The sequence below is a fragment of the Tachypleus tridentatus genome, chromosome 2 (assembly GCF_004210375.1).
Source record: "Tachypleus tridentatus isolate NWPU-2018 chromosome 2, ASM421037v1, whole genome shotgun sequence".
Classification (NCBI taxonomy): Eukaryota; Metazoa; Arthropoda; class Merostomata; order Xiphosura; family Limulidae; genus Tachypleus; species Tachypleus tridentatus.
This window is the reverse complement of record NC_134826.1, coordinates 46,681,768-46,701,648: the sequence shown is the minus strand read 5'-3', so window position 1 is coordinate 46,701,648 and position 19,881 is coordinate 46,681,768. Positions and strand designations below refer to the sequence as shown.

At 37.8% G+C, this 19,881-nt stretch overlaps 1 protein-coding gene across 8 annotated transcripts in view; it reads right to left on the bottom strand.

The window, feature by feature from the left end:
* Positions 1–19,881, bottom strand: part of LOC143242764 (transforming growth factor beta receptor type 3-like) — a 120,608-nt gene that overhangs the window by 71,128 nt on the left and 29,599 nt on the right. For 7 of the 8 annotated variants that reach the window (XM_076486265.1, XM_076486276.1, XM_076486292.1 and 4 more), the window contains 2 exons: positions 11,209–11,333; positions 10,445–10,651 (listed from right to left, as the gene is read on the bottom strand). In XM_076486265.1, the coding sequence (XP_076342380.1) occupies positions 10,445–10,651; positions 11,209–11,333 (332 nt within the window). The remainder of the gene's footprint in view (positions 1–10,444; positions 10,652–11,208; positions 11,334–19,881) is intronic. The other variant, XM_076486282.1, reaches the window with a different exon arrangement.

Here is a 19,881-nt window from a genome sequence, read left to right as displayed (position 1 = left end):
GCTCTGGACATCAGCAACATCCTGGCCACCATAGAGTACGATTAAAAGGGGACAGAATTATACTGCCCACTGGTCTTCCAAATCTTGTCTCATATGACTTTGGAACTGGTGGTAGAAGAGATGCTGGTTTTGAATTTAATCCAAGATTCTTTCTGACTTTGACATTTTACCTGTTGAGCATGTGCACGGGCCCGCTGAAAAGTGATGCGGTTTGAAAGTGTGGGAAACCTACAAAAGGTATCCTAAACCCGTTTTTAAGCCTTCCGTGCCATGTTGCAGGCAGGATCCCACCAAGGATAAAGATACCCTGGAAAACGTGTCAAGGTTTTAGGAATACACTGACAGCTACCTGGAAAATACACTCAGTCACTGCTGTCACACAGTAGTCTATCAATGGCTTACAGACGACGACAGAACCAAGTTCTGTGAGAGCAGTGAAAAAGGACCAGTTGGCTTGGTCCATCTTCCACCAAGGTACGCGAGTCAGGTGCCATCTACCACGGCTATTTTCTCTCAAAATGATCACTGCCCCATGGGGTACTGTCAACTCTCCATGAAAAGTGGAAGAATAGTGAAGGGTAGTAGACTGAAAGTTCAACAGCAGTAAAAGACTGACTAGATGCATGAAAATATGTATAAAAAACCAGTAATGAAGAGAGAAAGGATGTGATATGAGAGCATATGCTCCACGGAGCGACTCCTCCCATGAATATCAGCACCTCCCCAGAGAGGATTATGTCCATTAAAGTCTCCCAGGATTAAAATGGGAGATGGCAATTGTTCAACGAGAGCATCAAGGTCTGATTGACCATAGGTCTCTTCAGAAAACAGGTAGAGAGAAACAGTGATGTGGTACGACCCAAGGAAACACGAATGGCTACAGCCTCCAAGGGTGTACCAAGTGGCAAAGACAGGATGGACACATGCTGATCGACCAGTAGTGCTACCCCCTCCATGCATTCGTCCATCACATAACTGGTCATTTCCGTTCAAAGAAAACTGCCGAAAGGTGACGGTGTCGACAGGTTTCAGAAATATTTCCTGTAAGGAAAGACATACAGGATGGAAGGAAGCAATCAATGTTTTGATGTCATCCAGATTAGATCATAAACCTCGACAGTTCCATTGTATCAAGGTGGCCATTATTAATGGCGTGTAGGCGAATTGGCTGGAGAACCCTTTTGTTTACGGCCACGTCTTTTTACTTTACTGTCCTTATTCGAGGGAGGTCTATCGACTTCCATGGATCCTGCTCTGGGTCGATCGGGCAATTGTTTGTTGTTGGAAGAGGATTCCAGTGACTGAGGACGCGAACGTATGACTGTTCTGCATCTTGGGGTGAGAGAAAAAGATGTATCCGAAGAAATGCCTGTACCTGGTACCAAAGAATGTGGATCTTGGGGTTTGTTGGAATGTGTGGGAGGAACAGAGATGGGTGTAGAAGTTGATTCTTCAACTTTAACCATGGAGGTCAAAAGGATTTTCATGTTTTGAGAACGATTCTCTTGGAGGCACAGAGAAATCTGGCTGCACGCCCACTGTAGTTGTAGAACGAAGTGCAGCAGCAAATGTCCGAGATGAAGTAGTGGTCAGCACTTTCCGAGCCTCAGGATAACTAATGTTATGGGTCGTTTTCAAATGCTGCACCTCTTTTTCCTCCAACCATTTAGAGCAAGAACGAAGGTAGAAAGGGTGAGAACCATTGCAATTGACACAATGTTGGTCCGTTTCACACCCATAGGTATCGTGGTCCTCGCCACCACAACGAGCACATGTCAGGGAACCACGACATGACGTCTTTAAGTGACCGAAGCTCTGACACTGGAAACATCGGAGAGGGTTTGGAATGTACGGCCATACCCTGCAATTAAAATAACCTGCCTTGATGGTGGTAGATGGACGTGGTGATGTAATTGTCAAAACGAGGATATTTGTCAGCACTGTAACTTCATCTTTGCAAGTAGAGATGCGCCTCACTGCAGAAACTCCTTGAGTGGAGAAACCAGCGAGAATCTCTGACTTGGGGATGTTCTTCAAATCCCTCTCAACAATAATTCCTCGTGATGAATTCAAAGTAGCATGAGGTGTAACCTCAATAGGTATATCCCCAAATGCCTTTGAATTCAAGAACAGTTCACTTGTTGGGATGTGGATGTTTTAACCAATATGTCTCCAGATTGAAGCTTCTTTACTGACTTTGGAGAGCCAACAAGTCCCTCCAGTCCCCTCTGAATAAAAAGGGGGGAGCATTTGCCCTAAAGGTTTCTCTGAAATCGAATGTAGGATGAAAAAATGAGGTACAACTGGTGGTACAGATGTTGAAGATTGCTGATCAGAGTCTTCAAGACGTAGTCGTTAACCTATCGACTGTTTTTTCACTATTTTATTTAAATTTTTATTGGGAGGATCCATAGGGAAAAAAAAAATTTCGGTGCCCACTGACCCCACCCACCATGAAGCCCTACGAGGGGACGCACTACAATGTCAAGCAAGAACAATGCAGAAACGCCAGGGTTTCGTGAGCACTATACCCAAACACCAGCATCAGATACAATGTCCACAACACCCGTTGAGAACTTCCAACACTGGTACTTGGTTGACTCTAGCCCGAGTGGACCAGCCGATTGACCCAAGGGATGTCATCCAAAGGCCGCCCGTCTACAGGAATTCAAGGCCAAGGTGGTGTGTTAGGGTTAGACCCCTCAACCACCAGGATCCTCTCTTCCCTTTCCGGGTCGCCACGCACGGCAAACACGTGGGTGGATGTTTAAGATCCCAGAGGAGGTAAACTGAAAGAACAGAACCTTCCACGGGAGGTCCCCTCCCCACGTACAGGAACATTCCTGAAGGGCTATGTATATTGTACTCATATTCTTGGTGGTTATTGTGTTGCATTTTTCGTAATTGTCTACTGATCACGGATTATGTATTAAGAAAAGATCAAGAAATATGCTTCCAGCAATTCGTCATTTATTGACGACTTTTTCGTTACTACAAATCTTCTCAAAATTTGGTTTGTTTTGAATTTTGTGCAAAGCTACACTAAGGCTATTTGCACTAGCCATCCCTAATTTAGCAGTGTCAGACTAGAGGAAAGGCAGCTAGTCATCACCACCCGCCGCCAACTATTGGGCTACTCTTATCAACAAATAGTGGGATTGACCGTAACATTATAACGCCACCACGGCTGAGAAGGAGAGCATGTTTTGTGTGGCAGGGATTCGAACTCGGATTACGAGTCGAGTGTCTTAACTTCTCAAAGAAGAATACTGTTCGTTTTATTGTTAATTTTTGCTCCTAACTTAAGAGGTACAGAAGATAGATAATCAACACCACCAAGCACTAACTAAAAGTTGCATTCGTTGTCACATATGTCGCTCTCATAGCTGAAAGGGTGGGCATCTTCGAAACCGAGAACTGCAGATTGCGAGTTAAAGAAATCACCAGGCTATGCCAAGCTCGAAGATTGCTAAACATTATTAAATCATAATTTAATGCATAACTGAATGTTATCTGCATAGCTTCAAGCAATAAACCTAAAGAACAATACATATTTTACTTCATAACTTAAAATTTTAATATACAGGGCTGCAAGAAGCGATAAAGCCAATAAGACCATGACATGATCACTTTTACATGGCATGAATAGCTACATCTTTTTTACTAAAACCTGCTTCTTATGATTCAGTACATTACATCGTGTGTATGCAGTATTTGTAGTTAAAATACATAAATATTCAATCTTATAGCAATAAATATTTAAACAATTTTTGGGGGGCATGTCCCCATATCACCGCAGAAATGACAATGATCTGACCACTCCATAAATGCTACTTATGGCAACGATATACATTTATTTGCACTAAACAAACACTAAGTAGGTGGCGCCTCCATCTTAATGCCGTCCATTAATCTAGTTATAGATTTATTTATTATATATGCTCATTCCCTCCTCCCCAACCAGATAAGAAGAGATGGAATCCGGAATAAGTAAGTGTAATGAGGGTGAATAGCTGCCGCCAATACTACGTTATTATACCACGTGTACTTCACGTATGTGGTCAGAAGACGAATCAAAACATATTCGACTTTAATATATCGATGGCTCGGGTCTTTCCGTTTCAACTTCTGAGAAGTATTCACGTTTGCTGAAAATATGAATTATGGTATTTACTTAGCATCATTTTCAACAAGGATAATTAGGTTAATAGCATTTTAATAATAAACAACAACCTTTTTATTTTGATTTGTTGTTATCAAAACATAAAGCTATAAAATGGGCTATCTGTACTCGAAACCCGGTTGCTACTAGCATTGTAATTCGCAGACATACCGCTGTGCCACTGGTGGGGGGGAACAGTTTTTTGCTTGTAGTTTAGGACAAAGCTACACAAAGGACTATCTGTGCTCTGCCTACCACGAGTATCGAATCCCCCGCCCAAGCGTGTTAAGGCGTTCGACTCGTAATCCGAGGGTCGCGGGTTCGAATCCCGGTCGCACCAAACATGCTCGCTCTTTCAGCCGTGGGGGCGTTATAAAGTTACGGTCAATCCTACTATTCGTTGGTAAAAGAGTAGCCCAAGAGTTGGCGGTGGGTGTTGATGACTAGCTGCCTTCCCTCTAGTTTTACATTGCTAAATTAGGGACGACTAGCGCAGACAGCCCTCGATTAGCTTTGCGCGAACTTCAAATACAAACAAAACAAAATCGAAACCCCGTTTCTAGTTGGTGGGCGAATAAAAAGGCAACAAAAGGATTAAAAAAGGTGAGTTTAAAAGTAACCACAGTCGGAGAGTGGAAAGAATCTCTAGCAGAATAATTAAGAAAAAAACATCACAAATTCCATCTGATTTTTAAATTTTGATTTCGGACACTTCCGTTCTTTCTTAGTTTGTAGTTTCTGTTGTTGTTTTTCCCTGCCCCTCTCGCACTTCCCGTATACATCAATACGTTGGACGACTGACTCTCCACCCTCACTCACTCACCCATCTTGTCCTTCTGTATCATTTCCTGCCTTTTTCGGTTACTATGGCGACGAATGACGCAAAACATCGGTGACGCACAATCCTAAGGCAACAACCCATAAGTACGGAAAATTATAGCTAAAAGTGATGTAGTCTACCAGCTACATTGTTACCCCTAAACTGTGCCCCTTTAATTTTAATGGTGTTGCACCCAACATACCCCGCAAAACAAGGTCACGACTTAGAAAAAAAACAACAAAAAAACGTTCTGGGCCTCTTGTTGGAGTAACAATAGAATGGAAAAACCCCGAGTTTGTTATATTATGCAATATATTTTTTCTAAACTAACCAAGCTACAAATACCTAGTATATATTTAAATGTAGATAACATAAATTTATATGATTTGTTTATTTGTAACTTATACCATGTATAAGTATAAGTATAAAATGTATACCATGTGTATTTAGAAGTCATTTTTTAAAACCTTGGTCTAAACTCGTCCAACTTTAATCATCTATTGTCGCTTAGTAAAACGCCGTACAACATAACATGTTCATAAAAATAGTGGGACCGTAATCAATACAAGCCATTTATTAACTTTTGAATAATGTATTAAAAAATCGAGTTTATTAAAATTTTATTGAAAAACAATCTGTTTATTTAAAGAATTTTTCGTAAAGTTACTCGAAGGTTATTTGCACTAGCAAAGTATGCTGTTAGCTAATTAGCTGTCTTCCCTCTAGTCGGCGCAGATTGGTTAGTTGGTTGGTGCAAAACAACTAGGCTATCTTCTAGTTTGAAATTTCATAATTAATTAATAAACGCTATGCGCATAAAACTTCTAAGACAAAAATTTTCCGATTTTGTCCACTGCCGAAATTCTGTTATAACATAAAACTTATGTTGCTATAAAAACTGTTCCTAAATAATTTAAATAACTAACAATATTATAACTTATTTAAGTAAAATAACCATGATATAAAATGAAGACGTGTAGTCGACACCACAGTCTTCAAGTAGTCTACAGTTACTCCAAACCAACATGTATCACAAATGAAGAAATGTTTTGAACTCCTATTTTTGTCTTGGTGTTTGTTTAATTTTGCGCAAAACTACTCTTGTGCTGTCTGCGCAAGAGGTCGTACTAATTTTGAAGTGATAGAGCAAAAGAAGGGCAAACTAGTCAACAACACCCACTGCCAACTCTTGGATTAGTCTTTACCAACGAATAGTGGGATTGACCGATACATTTTAATTCGCTCACGAATGAAAGAAGCAAGCACGTTTCGTAAAGTTAAACAGACAACCCCTCAGTAGCACAGGGGTATGTCTGCAAACTCATCTTGCAAAAAGCCGGGTTTCAATACCCGTGATGGGCAGAGCACAGATAGCCCACTGTGTAGCTTTGCGCTTAATTCAAAACAAACAATAGCCAGATTTGTGATCATTTCTTAAAACTACAAAACAAATAATGTAAGCTATTCATAATTAACTCGTTGCTCAAATATTTTGTTTTTCCAGAACGAAAAGTGACTTTTAACGTTAAACAGCTAAGGAGAAGGCAGTGAATTGCTTTCTCACTCAACACACACAAAGGGACAAACACAGAAAAATAGCGACTGCGTTGGTATCAATTCATTACGTTTAAAAAATACAACAGGGACCGTAAAACAAATTTCCCGTCATTCCCAATAGAAATTGACGATTCATAGTGGCTACAAAAAGTAATTTACTGCACGTAACATTAAGTTATATCTCTTAAGAACAACCGGTTTGTACTAATATCTAAATAGCAAGGTGAGTCATTGAAAAAGCTTATAATATAAACGCATATGACGTTACAGTAATGAAAGATAAATAACATAGGTTTAATTACTCAAATACGTAAATTACACGACAGCTTAAATGATTAATAAATGATTTAGGAGTCTCTACCCATTTATATTATTAGCAACAACGCCACCCTACACGAGGCTGTTTGCCCTAGTAAATACTGATAGTAGTATTCATACCTCGTTGGAAAAAAAAGTTAACATTTTCTAAAAAAGAAATTTTTCTGGGAAGTAACGTACGGAAAAAATGTCTTAACATTGTTCTTTCAACATATGTAACTCATTGTACATCAAAATGATTTAAGGCATATAGCTCAAAATTTTAATAATATAAACTGTAACGTCTTTATATGCTAAAAGTGATAACCTTTATTGAAAAATTTAATAACTCCACTTTTAGCACTCTGTTTAAAAATTATGTCAATGTGCAAACCCAGTGAAAGTCGAGTTCTCGTTCTAAGTAGAGTGCTTTTTATTTACATCTGTGTTCTACTATAACGAAACGGTTGTTGCACATATTACAGTTATGTTTATAAGTCTGAATCTTGAATATGAAGTGTGTGAAAGTTCACACTGATTTTCGTTTGTAGTGCCATTCAATAGATGGCGGGAAAGTTTTGGTTACATACATAGATAAGGACATATACACTGTCCTTTATAGTAAGATAACTAATTTCTGCTGTAACTGCAGATAACAGAGATAACAAAATGGGTTTACACACACACACGTACGTACGTATGCATACATGTAAACGTATTTTCTATTAATTTTCAAAAGTATTTGGTATTTTTCAAACTAAACGAGGTTGTATGTACAATTCAGTTCGATCCGCCCCTAATTTCGAACTATACTGAAAACAGTCACCGATTTAGTAGCACCCGTAACCACCACAAGTGGTCATCTTTAAAACTGTCACTCTTATAACGCACTCACAACTAATAGAGCGGAGCCGCATGTTCGGCGGCATTGTGGCACCAGCGAGAGCCTTCCGATCCGTGGCCCGGCACCCTAATTCCAACGCAACTGTTATACACTTTGGTTTATTTTGTATTTCATGCAAAGCTACACGAGGGATATCTGCCGTAGTCAGCCATGATTTCGATTTAATTCAAACGTATAACATGTAAACATGCATGGTTAAACAAGATCTATTTCCTGAGCATCTAGTTAGAGATTCGTTAGTGCTGTCCTACTTTTTAATTAAATTTTACATTTTAATGTGTTAATATTTCATGGTAAGCCACCATATCCGAAGATGTTGATATACGAGTATGTGAGAAAGAAGGACAATGTCAAAATCGACACCGCTTTCAGTTCAGACTCCAATATTTTAAAATCCTTCGAATCTAGTTGGGCTACGGATTAACCACGAAAATTATAATATTCGTTAAATCTGTACCATGTGGTGAACCTGTTGTGCTGGATATACCGATAACTGGGGAATAACAGAGTAGTAATTTAATATAGACATCGCGAAGGAAAAAAAAAACTGACGTCATAAAACTTCTTTCTCAGAAAGCTGTAGGCGTGTGGGAAGAAACAGCAGGGCAAAACACAGATTAATTTTATAATTTTGTGAAAAATAAACAATATTGAGCTAGGAATAACATATCCCTTCTCTAAAACTTCATCTATATTGTGTCAACACACGAATATCTAAATAAATTTACATACACAGAAGACGCAATTGCTAAGTATTGATGTAGGTAACATAATGAAGTTTCTGACACGAAAAACAAAAACTGAAAGACAACATCTACGCTTGTGAATTCTAGGGGAAAAACCTTTTTTTTTTTTAAGATTCAACCTACGAAGTCCTTTCTTTCTCTAGCGTTTTATTAAAGTAATATCATTAAAAACTTCTTAAGTTCAGTCAACATTAATTTTATGCCCTGCTAGCCAGTACATAAGCTTAAATAAAATTACTTATCTCTCGATGAATTCTAAACCAAGTTAATTAATAAGTTTTAAAAACCGCATCGCCGAAACTATGTGTAACACCAGGGATAAAATTGGATGTTAATTATAAGCAATCTGCACTAATCTGAAAGGAACCGAACGCAATTTGCAGTCAGTCTCCTTCTCCTAAGAATAATGACGATACACACTGAGTCAAAGGAGAGATAATAAATTACGTTACATCAAAGTTCAACTCCGAATTTGACAAGAACCTAAAAGTTACACATCACTATATATCTGTAAATATAATACATGTTCACCAACGTTCTTTCTAAAGATGGTGTGTGTGCGTGCGTGTGTGTGGAGGGGGGGGTAAGCAACGCTACATCGCTCACCACAGAGAGTTTAAGTTAATGAGGTACAAAATGTCTTTGCTTCGTTTAAATGAAATAGTTCTCTCGAGTTTATAAAACAATAAAACACTTGCTGGTGATCTCTATCCAACTGTGTAGGGGAAACATCGAAATAATGAATATTAGCTTAGAAACTCTACAGGATGTCTAATCTTGAGATCCAATCTTCCACTATAAATTTAATATGAATGTATAAGATGGTCCGAACGTTAGTGATTTGGTTTTAATTTCACTCATAGCTACTCGAGAGCTATCTGCGCTAGCCGTCCCTAATTTAGCAGTGCAAGTCTAAAGGGAAGGCAGCTAATCATCACCACCCACCGCCAACTCTTCGGCTACTCTTTTACCAACGAATAGTGGGATTGACCGTAACTTCATAACGCCCCACGGCTGAAAGAGCGAGCGTGTTTGGTGTGATGGGGATTCGAACCCGCGACCGTCAGACCTTAACCGCCTGGCCATGCCGGGCCCCATACGTTAGTGGCCCCTATAACTATATTATTAGTGATTATGTTCAGTGTTCACTAACTTAATCAGACAGTTGACATTCATATTTCAAATCAAACCCGATAATCACAGCTAATGTACTCGCTGTCTGTTTGTAGTTAAGCACAAAAGCTGCACAAAAGCTACACAATAGGCTGTTTGTGCTCTGCTTACCACAAGTGACGAAACCCAGTTTCTAGAGTTGTAAATCCGCATAGATACCTTTGTTCCACGAAGGGGAGGACCATTCTGTATTTTACACAAAACTGTTTGTGTTTTGAACTTCACGCAAAGCTACTCGAGGACTATCTGTGCTAGCCGTCCTAATTTAGCAGGGCAAGACTAGAGGGAAGGCAACTAGTCATAACCATCAACCGCCAACTCTTGGGCTACTCTTTTATCAACGAATAGTAGGATTGGGCATTACATTATAACACCCCCATGGCTGAAAGGGCGACCATGTTTGGTGTGATGGGGATTCGAACCTGCGACCCTCAGATTACGAGTGGAATGTTTTAACCGCCTGGCCACCTCCGGCCATTTTACATAAGAAAACGAGTGATTTCCCTGTATTGTTTGGTTCAGTTATTTACAAAGTGCATTTACCACAATGAAAAATGTGAATCTTATCCGGTAAGTTTAATGTTTATGGTTTAAATGTGAACATTCTGTAAGTATAACATACAGATGATAGAGAACCATGAAGTTTTAATCCCGTCAATTAAATCTTATAACACAGAAGAGATTAAGTGTGGGACAACTAACTTTTGGGCTGTCCCGCATTTCTAATTGCGAGAACAAAAATATATTATGGAAAATTATTTCGAGTAATTAATTAATTTACTCACAGAAACAGTAAAACGGGAACCATTGGAAATTTTCTCCACTTCCAACTGCCACATAACAGGAGTCACGGTGTTCAAAATCACCACCAGAGGGCCCACGTGAAGACTGTTTTCCATGCGTGGTCTAACTTTAAGAGACACGCGAGGTAAAATTCCAAAGGATGAAGTTGAGTTGAAACCAGCACTCTCTAAATGTATCACGTGAACTTCCTGGAACAATCAATGAAAAAAAAAACAGTAAAAAACTATTTTATGACAGGGGTAAAGGGTATAAAGTACTTTATTCAGCTAGGAGTTTCATGTACAAGTCGGTCTTAATTCACAATTCTTTTGCATGGGTTTTCCACAGAATGTCTGATAAAACAGGATCTGATTTCACCCGTTTTTAGCGATTACTTTAATTACAAAGCTTGGAAAACAAAAGTCGAACAAACCTACAAAATTACAGTTGCTTCATCTGAAAGAGTATTCTAACAAATAAATTCCAGTCTTGTTTCTCATAAATTACATTTAACAATAGCTAAAATTTTAGTACTCAACAAAAAATACCTTGGCACGAAAGAATAGTCGTTTTTGGAAGTTACTCATCGAATTAAAAATGTTTCTATTATAAACTGAATAATGTATTTAATTCTATATAAATAATACTTAATATTTAACAGTCAGAAAGTCACAATATATACCCAACTGTATGAATGTTTTTCTTGCTAAGACTGAAGTAGTCGTATTGTTTAATGTTATTTACTACTTGGTAAACTTATCAGTACCTTTGAATTTCTTGTAATATCCTGACTGGTGCACCCTGTCACGTGAGATTTCCTCTCTAACAGCGGGGTTACAAAATGGGACTGAAAGTGCCACTTCACAGTACACGATCGTGATACGTTAACTTCTGGAACAAAAATTGGTTAGAGCTTTATTACAGAAGAATACACCCCATACGAAAGAAAAACACAACATTTTTTGGTGAGGTTAATCGTCACAATCCACAGCTGAATAAGAAACACTGTACGAAAACACAGAAAATAAATAAGTTTCATGTTATAACGTTTAACCCTGTGCAAACAGGTGGGAGACAAACGACCCTTTACAGACTGAAATTCCACACGATGTTTTGTAGTTTATATCAGGGCTGTCATTTATTCATTTCACCATAAAACTACTGATTTAGCAACAGTTTGTGATAGAGAAAGGTATTAGACACGACATATAAGGACACTACACAAAATCGCAGATACGTATTGCGTTGGTTCTAAAAGTTACGTGAATGTAATATGTAAACTGTAGGATCGCCAAAATATTTTTGTTTCACATAAACATCACTTTGCACTCCGGTTGTCGGAGTCGTTACTTCACATAAACATGTTGTATCTTACAACACATCCGATTTTAATTTGTACAATAGACTCCAACATTTTACTAAAAAGCTTGCCACATTTCATGAGCACCTACATAGCGAATTGAGAATTATGGTCAAAATTACTTGTCAAAATCGTGATCCTTTAAGTTCAAATCCTGTGCATATTTCATTAACTCGCTAATAACAAAAAGGAGTTGCCTACAATTTTCGCAAGTTGAGGAGAAGAGAACAGTAAGAAAACTTGAACACGTTTTTCAGAAAAAAAGTTACTTTAATACAGGATTAATTGCGTAGTTTTTGAAACAACCATACATAAGAATAAACATTCACTCATACATCGTATGTATATATATATATATATATATACAATGTTATTCTGTTATTACTTAGGCCCGTTCAAATCTATATAAACGTATATTTTAGTGTCCTCGCAAACAAAACTTAAGATTTCGATGAGAAAACTACAACTTAAAGTGTTATTCTTATATTACAAAAACCAATCACGTTAAACTTATTTCGTGCATATAACAAGGCATTATATATACATATGCAAATTTTCGGCTTCCCGAGATTAACTGGTTTTTTTTAATCAAAGCTTGCACACCATTCATTTCCTTTGACTATAATAGCTTTCTCCGATCTACTTCGGGCCTTAGCCTAATCTAAACCAGCCATTCACATGTTTTGAATTGGTTATTGTAGCTACAAACACGAGTTCCCGGTTCACTACAAATGCTCTTCAGAATTTCCACAGCAGGTTCCTGTCTGGAGTTGCAACTTTGCTCTAGTGAAATACCTTGACAAAATTACTTTTAACTAAGTTTATTCTTGTAAAATTAGACGGCTTTATGCAAATATTATCAAACTATCATAAAGTATTTAATACTAGATAGTTCACGTAACCTAATATTATGCAATAAACACCCATCATCTGAATACTCTTATGATCAACATAAACATATTTTCAAAACTGTAGAAGTCGCACACACTTCCAAAATACAGCAACCATTTTTACCATTAGAAGAAGTTTATAACACGTAGATATAAACTTCTTTCGTCGTATCAAAAAAGTAATAAACATCGACTATGTTATAGATTTTTGACATCTGTTCCTACTAATGTCTTGTGTTTTTTTTTCACCGTTTTCAATTCTCACACAAGCTTCTTAAAATAATAAAAATGTGAAAGCGTGTTGGCGTGTTCCATTTCGCGATATCTATGAAGTACGTAGAAATGTATGACTGCTGAAAACACGAGGTTCCAAGAACTTGATTTTTTGTAAAATCCAATGTTAACGCCTGTTGATACCCACAGACTGCTATCAAATTTTACACATCATAACAGCAGAGAAAACAACAAAATACAAAAAAAACTACAGTCATCTGTAAGAGTGCCTCCCCTCCTTTGCATTATATACACACACATACAAACAAACTGGATCGTGGGGAAGGGGCAGATTAGGAACCAGTAACCTACAAATGAAAAAACTATATGTTACAACGTCCCCTAGGCTTGAAACGCAATTTACTATACAACTGTAAAGTACTACAGCCATTGAATCCTTTTTACATACGAAGGAAGGTATTTGTTACGAGAACATGTAAAAAAAAAAAAAACAGAACTGTCATTCAGGTTGGTGTCGCAAGTTACGTGGAGCCAGCTGAACCAATTTCGTGTAAATTACGCCACAGACCGAGTTTAAATGGATAAATGTCGGACAAAGCTTCAGGTGTTTGGCAGTCATTTCAGTTTTTATCTCATTAATACCGTAACCGAGACCTCGAATACAGTTTGTGTGCCAAATTTCGCGCTAAGCTCCTTTTGAGGTGATGGGCTAACGGAAAGGTAGCTAAAGTCAACACTGTCTATTCGTCGACTTCTCAAATCGAATAGTTGGATTTGATAGTTACACCTATAACGTGCCAACAATTCCAAGATTTTTTTTTCAGTTGTAACTAGGCGCGAACTTCGACAACTCAGTTCCACAGCCCGAAACAGACTCTTTGTTAAGCTGAAGATGACCTAAGAAGGTCGAAACGTTGTTCTGTACTTTATTCTAATTAAAATTTTAATACCCATACCAGCCGTCTTGAGAATACATTTTTACTTCAAGTGGGTTTCTCATCATCACGAATGGCTCGAGATAGCTTAAAATATGCAATATGTAAAAGAAAATGAAGTCTATTTCCGTGAATGGCACAGGTACTCTGCGCCGGACAAACTGTTCATGTGGCACGACCCAAAACAATGAAAAAGGCGGCTCACACCTCTATTTACAGCATTACTAAGTAGGGCTTCAACTGAATATTATTGGTTATTATCTTTCTTAAAATAAATTTATCACTAAAAACGTGTGGATACTTGAGTGACATTTCAGTGTGCATAATTTTAAAACAATAACTTACTTAATTATCCGATTGATGTTTGAAACATCGAGTTTTACACTTTACAGAAAAGAAAAACAAAACACATCATTCAATGTACACAAAACCAGCATCAACTTGTGTGCACAGAATCAACTTTAACGCTGTAGCAAAAAACATTACCAATTCAAAATTAATGCAAAACGTTAGACGATAATACATTCAAATCGATTTTTGTTTTGACAACGAATTGGGTTTGAGACTACTTATCAAGGCAAAGTCTGAATGTGAAAGTTTAGGACTAATGGAAATCGAATGCTATGCAAATAATATCTGGTACAGAAAGGGAAAACGGAAAGAAGCTTATATTGTGAAGAGAATTAGCAAAGCCGAAGTGTCTGCTATTTCAAAATAACAGTCACGCGATCTTCACTGATCCTCAATTGCTGGTCATCCTAGGCAACACAATTATCTGATTTTTCTTTTTTTCGATATAAATCCTAAATTAGAAACTTTAGATATTTCTATTTTGTATTTATGATAAAGCTAATAAAGCTTTCTGCCGCCGTCCCTAATGTCCAACTACTGTCTTAAAATAACCACTGTATATTTACTGTCCAAAGAGAGTCTAGCCACACAGCAACACTAACACCCATCATCAATACGATAACATTGCTTGGCAGCTAATTTACTTAACACTTTGGTAATGGTTTAGACTGAGTAAAAAAAACAATTTTTTTGAAAAAGATAAAAAACAACTGGTAGATTCATTGCACATTTCAGAGAATTAACATTCTTGGAATAAGGCAGATATTCAGTTAAGTCACATACGAAAAACGTGCAATTTCGTACTTTACAGAGTTCATTAACCCCATTCAGCTCGAGACTGATGGCGGAATTAAAAGCACAAAAAAGTAGCAGGAAAATCTGATTTTTACGACTATTTTATTACCAATGTGTTTATATTCAAGTACACGACCTGTAACACACACACACACACATTTGGCAGAGGTTTAAACTGACTAAACTCATATGACGCCTATATTTACGAAGAAACCGAGGTCTGAAAATCAAACTAAGACCTCTTTCGTAATAACTGAATATAAAAATGTTTTAATAGCATTGTTATTAGCAAAACTGTTAGCTTCACATTCCTTGTTGCAACGAGATTATTGCAATGTGTATTTTATTAAATTACATTTAACCATGGAGCCATCGCTCTAATAAATAAAACAACACTTAGATACCTTTTTCTATTTTGACCTTATTATATAATTAGGTGTGTGTGTGTGTGTGTGTGTGTGTGTGTGTGTGTGTGTGTGTGTGTGTGTGTGTGCGCGCGCGATAGTTTTATCTTAATAAAGAGTTAAGCGCATGACCAATTAGTTTGTATGTTTCGATTGCGAGTTTGGGAATTCCAGTTTCTTGTCGCGTTCCCAGAAAAACTAAATAAACACTGAAGTCTTGGATGCACTAAACAAGATGTCTAAATCTCACTTGATATCAGTGTGATCCACAAGTTGGTCCCTCTCGGCTATCATTTCAAAAGTACGAACGCGGTTAGGCACATACAGTCACTGCGTAATTTTGCACAAATATTCTGAAACAGTCTCCTATTAAATATTGTTTGGTTTTAGCTTCGCACAAAGTTACAAGATGGTCATCTGCGCTAGCCGTCCCTAATTTAGCAGCGTAAGACCAGACAGAGGAAAGGCAGCTAGTCATCACCACCCATCGCCAACTTTGGGCTACTATTTTACCAATGAACAGTGTGATTTACCGTACGTTATAACGTCTCTACAGCTGAAAATGTGAATGTATTTGGTGGAACAGAAATTCGAATCCGCGACCCACAGATTGCAAGTCGAGCGATCTCACCACCTGGGCAAGGTTTGAATCATATTCAGTCTAGTACTGAATGCACTACACCAGTACTCTGTATGACTTTACGAGACCAAGTTTGATTTTAACGTCACTTTATTCTCTCTCGTGTTACGAATAAAATAATTATTACATAGTGTGAAATCGCCGACTTGCAGTAAAAATAATTTCAAGGAATAACATTTTATGAAGAAGTCTTTCCACTAAAGACGGAACATAAACGGTGATATAAAAAACAAGTCGCGCTCGGCCATTATAATTTCCAAGTCCCGCCCTGACTATGATTTCTCTTAGTATGCGTTTCGATGTCTTTTCTCATTTTGCAACAACAACAACTGGTTGAAATGTCGTTATCCCTGAAACATACTTTGTTGTGTTACGGCGCGCATTTCGACCAGCTGGAAGAACAAGATAAAAAATAAATTAAAAAATGTGGAAGCGCGAGTATTCTGCGTAGCTTACTATAATAATATCCGCTGCACTGATAAAACCGATATAAAAAATCAAGGCATAAAAAACACTATTATCCGTATTCCATTTTTATACGACCAGTCTCCTTAGAACTTTGTAATATTAGAACACCTATAATAATAATAGCAGCACCAAATAAAATTAATCGCAAACGTTACAACGATTGTATTTAGGTGTAGGTGTACATGTTTGATCGATGTTCTCACTGGATAGAGCGAATCACGTATATATGATTACACAATATGATTCGTGGTGATCCAAGGATGGGATAATTGATTTGTTGCTGGTATATCGGCATGCAATGGGTGTTTTCCCACAAGTATAAGGTTATCTAATGGAACAGAACCGATTCGTTCCTCTATTGATTCTTCAGCTTTGCTTCAGGCTGTGTTAGTTCATTAAAATAAGTCAAAAAAGATGGATGAATGGATCGATTGAGGTTTTTCTTTCTTATGTACTTCTCAGATAAAATAAACAGATAGACTTCAGAAACCCGGGAGTGTCTTTCTCTCATTCCACTGTCTTCTATTTATGTGTAAAATGGTACAATTAAGTGCAAATCGTATTCTCCCAAAGTTACAAAATTGTTCTGATAGCGATCTTTAAATTCACAAATTTCAGCAGGCTAATAGTAAGAAAATGTTTTTACATCTTTGTTACGAATATTTATTCTAGTTTCTTCTTTTCCGTGTATGATCTTGTTCAAAATGATAAAAATTGTCTGGAATTTGGAATCTTAAAAAGTGCCACCAGATGGAACCTAATGAAGGGCATTCTAACAACCTTTTACAAGCCAAACATTAATGCTATTAGACCTGATCTTATTTTGAAGGGTAATTATATCCATCCCCAGTCCCCACTGTGCACTTATCATTAATGTCTACATTAAATTAAACAAGACATTCCTGGAGAAAAAACTGAGCATTTGCTGTGGACTAAGTCCAATATAACCCATCTTATGGTCAGATTTCACGTCTTCCACACAAACAGGACACCATGACTAAATAACACGTTGGTAAACGAGAAACTTTCTCCACAACAGCATCCAAACTGGTGTAGCGACCTTGGAAGCTGCGTTGACCGTTCACTGCGAGTATATTCGCTAATACAGTTAAAATAACGATTCTGAGAATTATATTTCACTTAATGATGCTACAACTTCCATACTTGGTGTGAAATGTGGCGGTTTGTTGCTAAATGGATTCGTACTCACAATTTCTTACGAAGACAGCTTATGGAAAGACTATAAAACTTTCCAATTTCTTTAGTGGTCAGCAAACTGAATAACATATACCAATGACAGACTGGTTCGTAATTGACTGTGTACATTATATATACATGCAAACACATATGCACCTAGATAAACGACGAATTACAAATTTTCTTCATAATTTTGGGTGATAATTCTCTGTTCTTTAAACCAAGATTTTTTATACGTACTCATTTGTAACCAAACAATTTTTTCTACACTAAATTTAAATCATCGTTGATATTTTAGGAAAAATACGAAATACAACAAAATTAATTTGTTTTCAAAGATATCACTTTTGTAATATCGGTATATTACTGAAAGGGGCGCAGATAGCCTTAGTTGCTTTGTGCTAAAAATGCAAAACAAAAACAAAACGTTTTTATAATAAATAAAATCAACATCTGAAGTCGTGCCTGATAAGCTTGCCGTTACGTATTCTATACGTCCGTTTTAATTAAGGACTCTGTAGTGAGAGAATACCACAATTTTTTACGCTGGACTTGTTAGCCCCCAATTTCAAGTTACTGATCCTAACGCTGTCATATTCAACCAAAGTTTTTCCTGATAAAAATAAAGCGTCAGTTCGGTTTTCATGAATGGTCGACTGGACTATCTGTGCTCTGCCCATCACGGGCATCGAAACCTAGTTTCTAGCGTTATAATTTCGCAGACGCACCGCTGTGCTACTGGGGATGTGTAGATACATTAGTGGCGAAAATCTTAAGGCTAAAGAACATAAAGAGAAAATATGCATTTTGTGTTACACTTAACCACTAATTTGAGTAGAGCTTCGAAAAATGAAAATAAGAAAAGGGAAAACAAAAAAAAACTTTTTTTAGCATTTGATAGGGAAAATGTGAACACTATGAAATTAGCCTAAATACTAGCTGGTCAAAAGTTTAAGACCATACTGAAACGAAGCGTTAATCGGTAAACACGTAACGAAATTTAGTCATTTGTGTTCAATCATTAGCGTTGTCAACATCTCCCACTGACATCTCCTGTGTTACATTGAGTAAAAACATGGCAAAGACTAAAAAGTTGACAGAGATTGAACATGGCAGAATTGTCGAGCTGCAAAAGCAAGGTCTCTCTCAACGTGCCATCACTGGTCGTAGTAAAACTGCTGTTGCAAATTTCTTAAAAGACCCTGAGGGATACGGAACGAGAATTTCAAGTGTTCGGCCCAAGAAAATTTCGCCCGCGTTGAGCAGGAGGATTCGACGGGTTGTTCGGCAACACACCAGGCGATCGTCGAATCAGATTAAAGCCCTTACGGACGCAGAATGCAGCTCAACAACAACAAGACGGCATCCACGAGAGAAAAGTTTTAAAAAACCGTAAATGTCTTCAAAGGCCACACCACGAAACAGCTCAGTTAAACTTTGTTGAGAAGCACTAAACATGGGATACAGAAAAGTGGAAGGTTTTGTTCTCTGATGAGAAAAAATTTAACCTGGATGGTCTAGATGGCTTCCAACGTTACTGGCACGATAAGAATATCCCACCGGAGCCATTTTCTACACTACACAGTGGAGGAGGATCCATCATGATCTGGGGCGCTTTCTCTTTCCATGGAACAATGGAGCTTTAGGTTATACAGGGGCGTCAAACAGCAGCTGGCTACATTGGGATGTTGGAGAGATTATCCTTATTGACTGAAAGCCCTGGATCTTTCAGCAGAACAACGATGCAATCCACAATGCCCGCAGGACAAAGTAACTTTTTCATGGCGAATAACGCGATTCTTTTGGACCATCCAGCGTGTTTGCCCGAAATGAACCTCAATGAAAATGTCTGGGGTTGTATGGCAAGGGAAGGCTATAGAAATGGACGTCAATTCCAAACAGTGCTTGATCTTCGTGAAGCCATCTTCACCACTTGGAATAACTTTCCAGCCAGCCTTCTGCAAACGCTTATATCGATCACGCCAAAGCGAAAGTTTGCAGTTATTCGCAATGACGGTCGTGCAACTCACTACTGAGACCTCTTGTTGGGCATTTCCTACCCTGTTTCGGACTTCCTTTTGGTATGGTCTTAAACTTTTGACCAGCTAGTATTTGGGCTAATTTCATAGCGTTCACATTTTGTCTATTAAATGTTACAGAAGTTT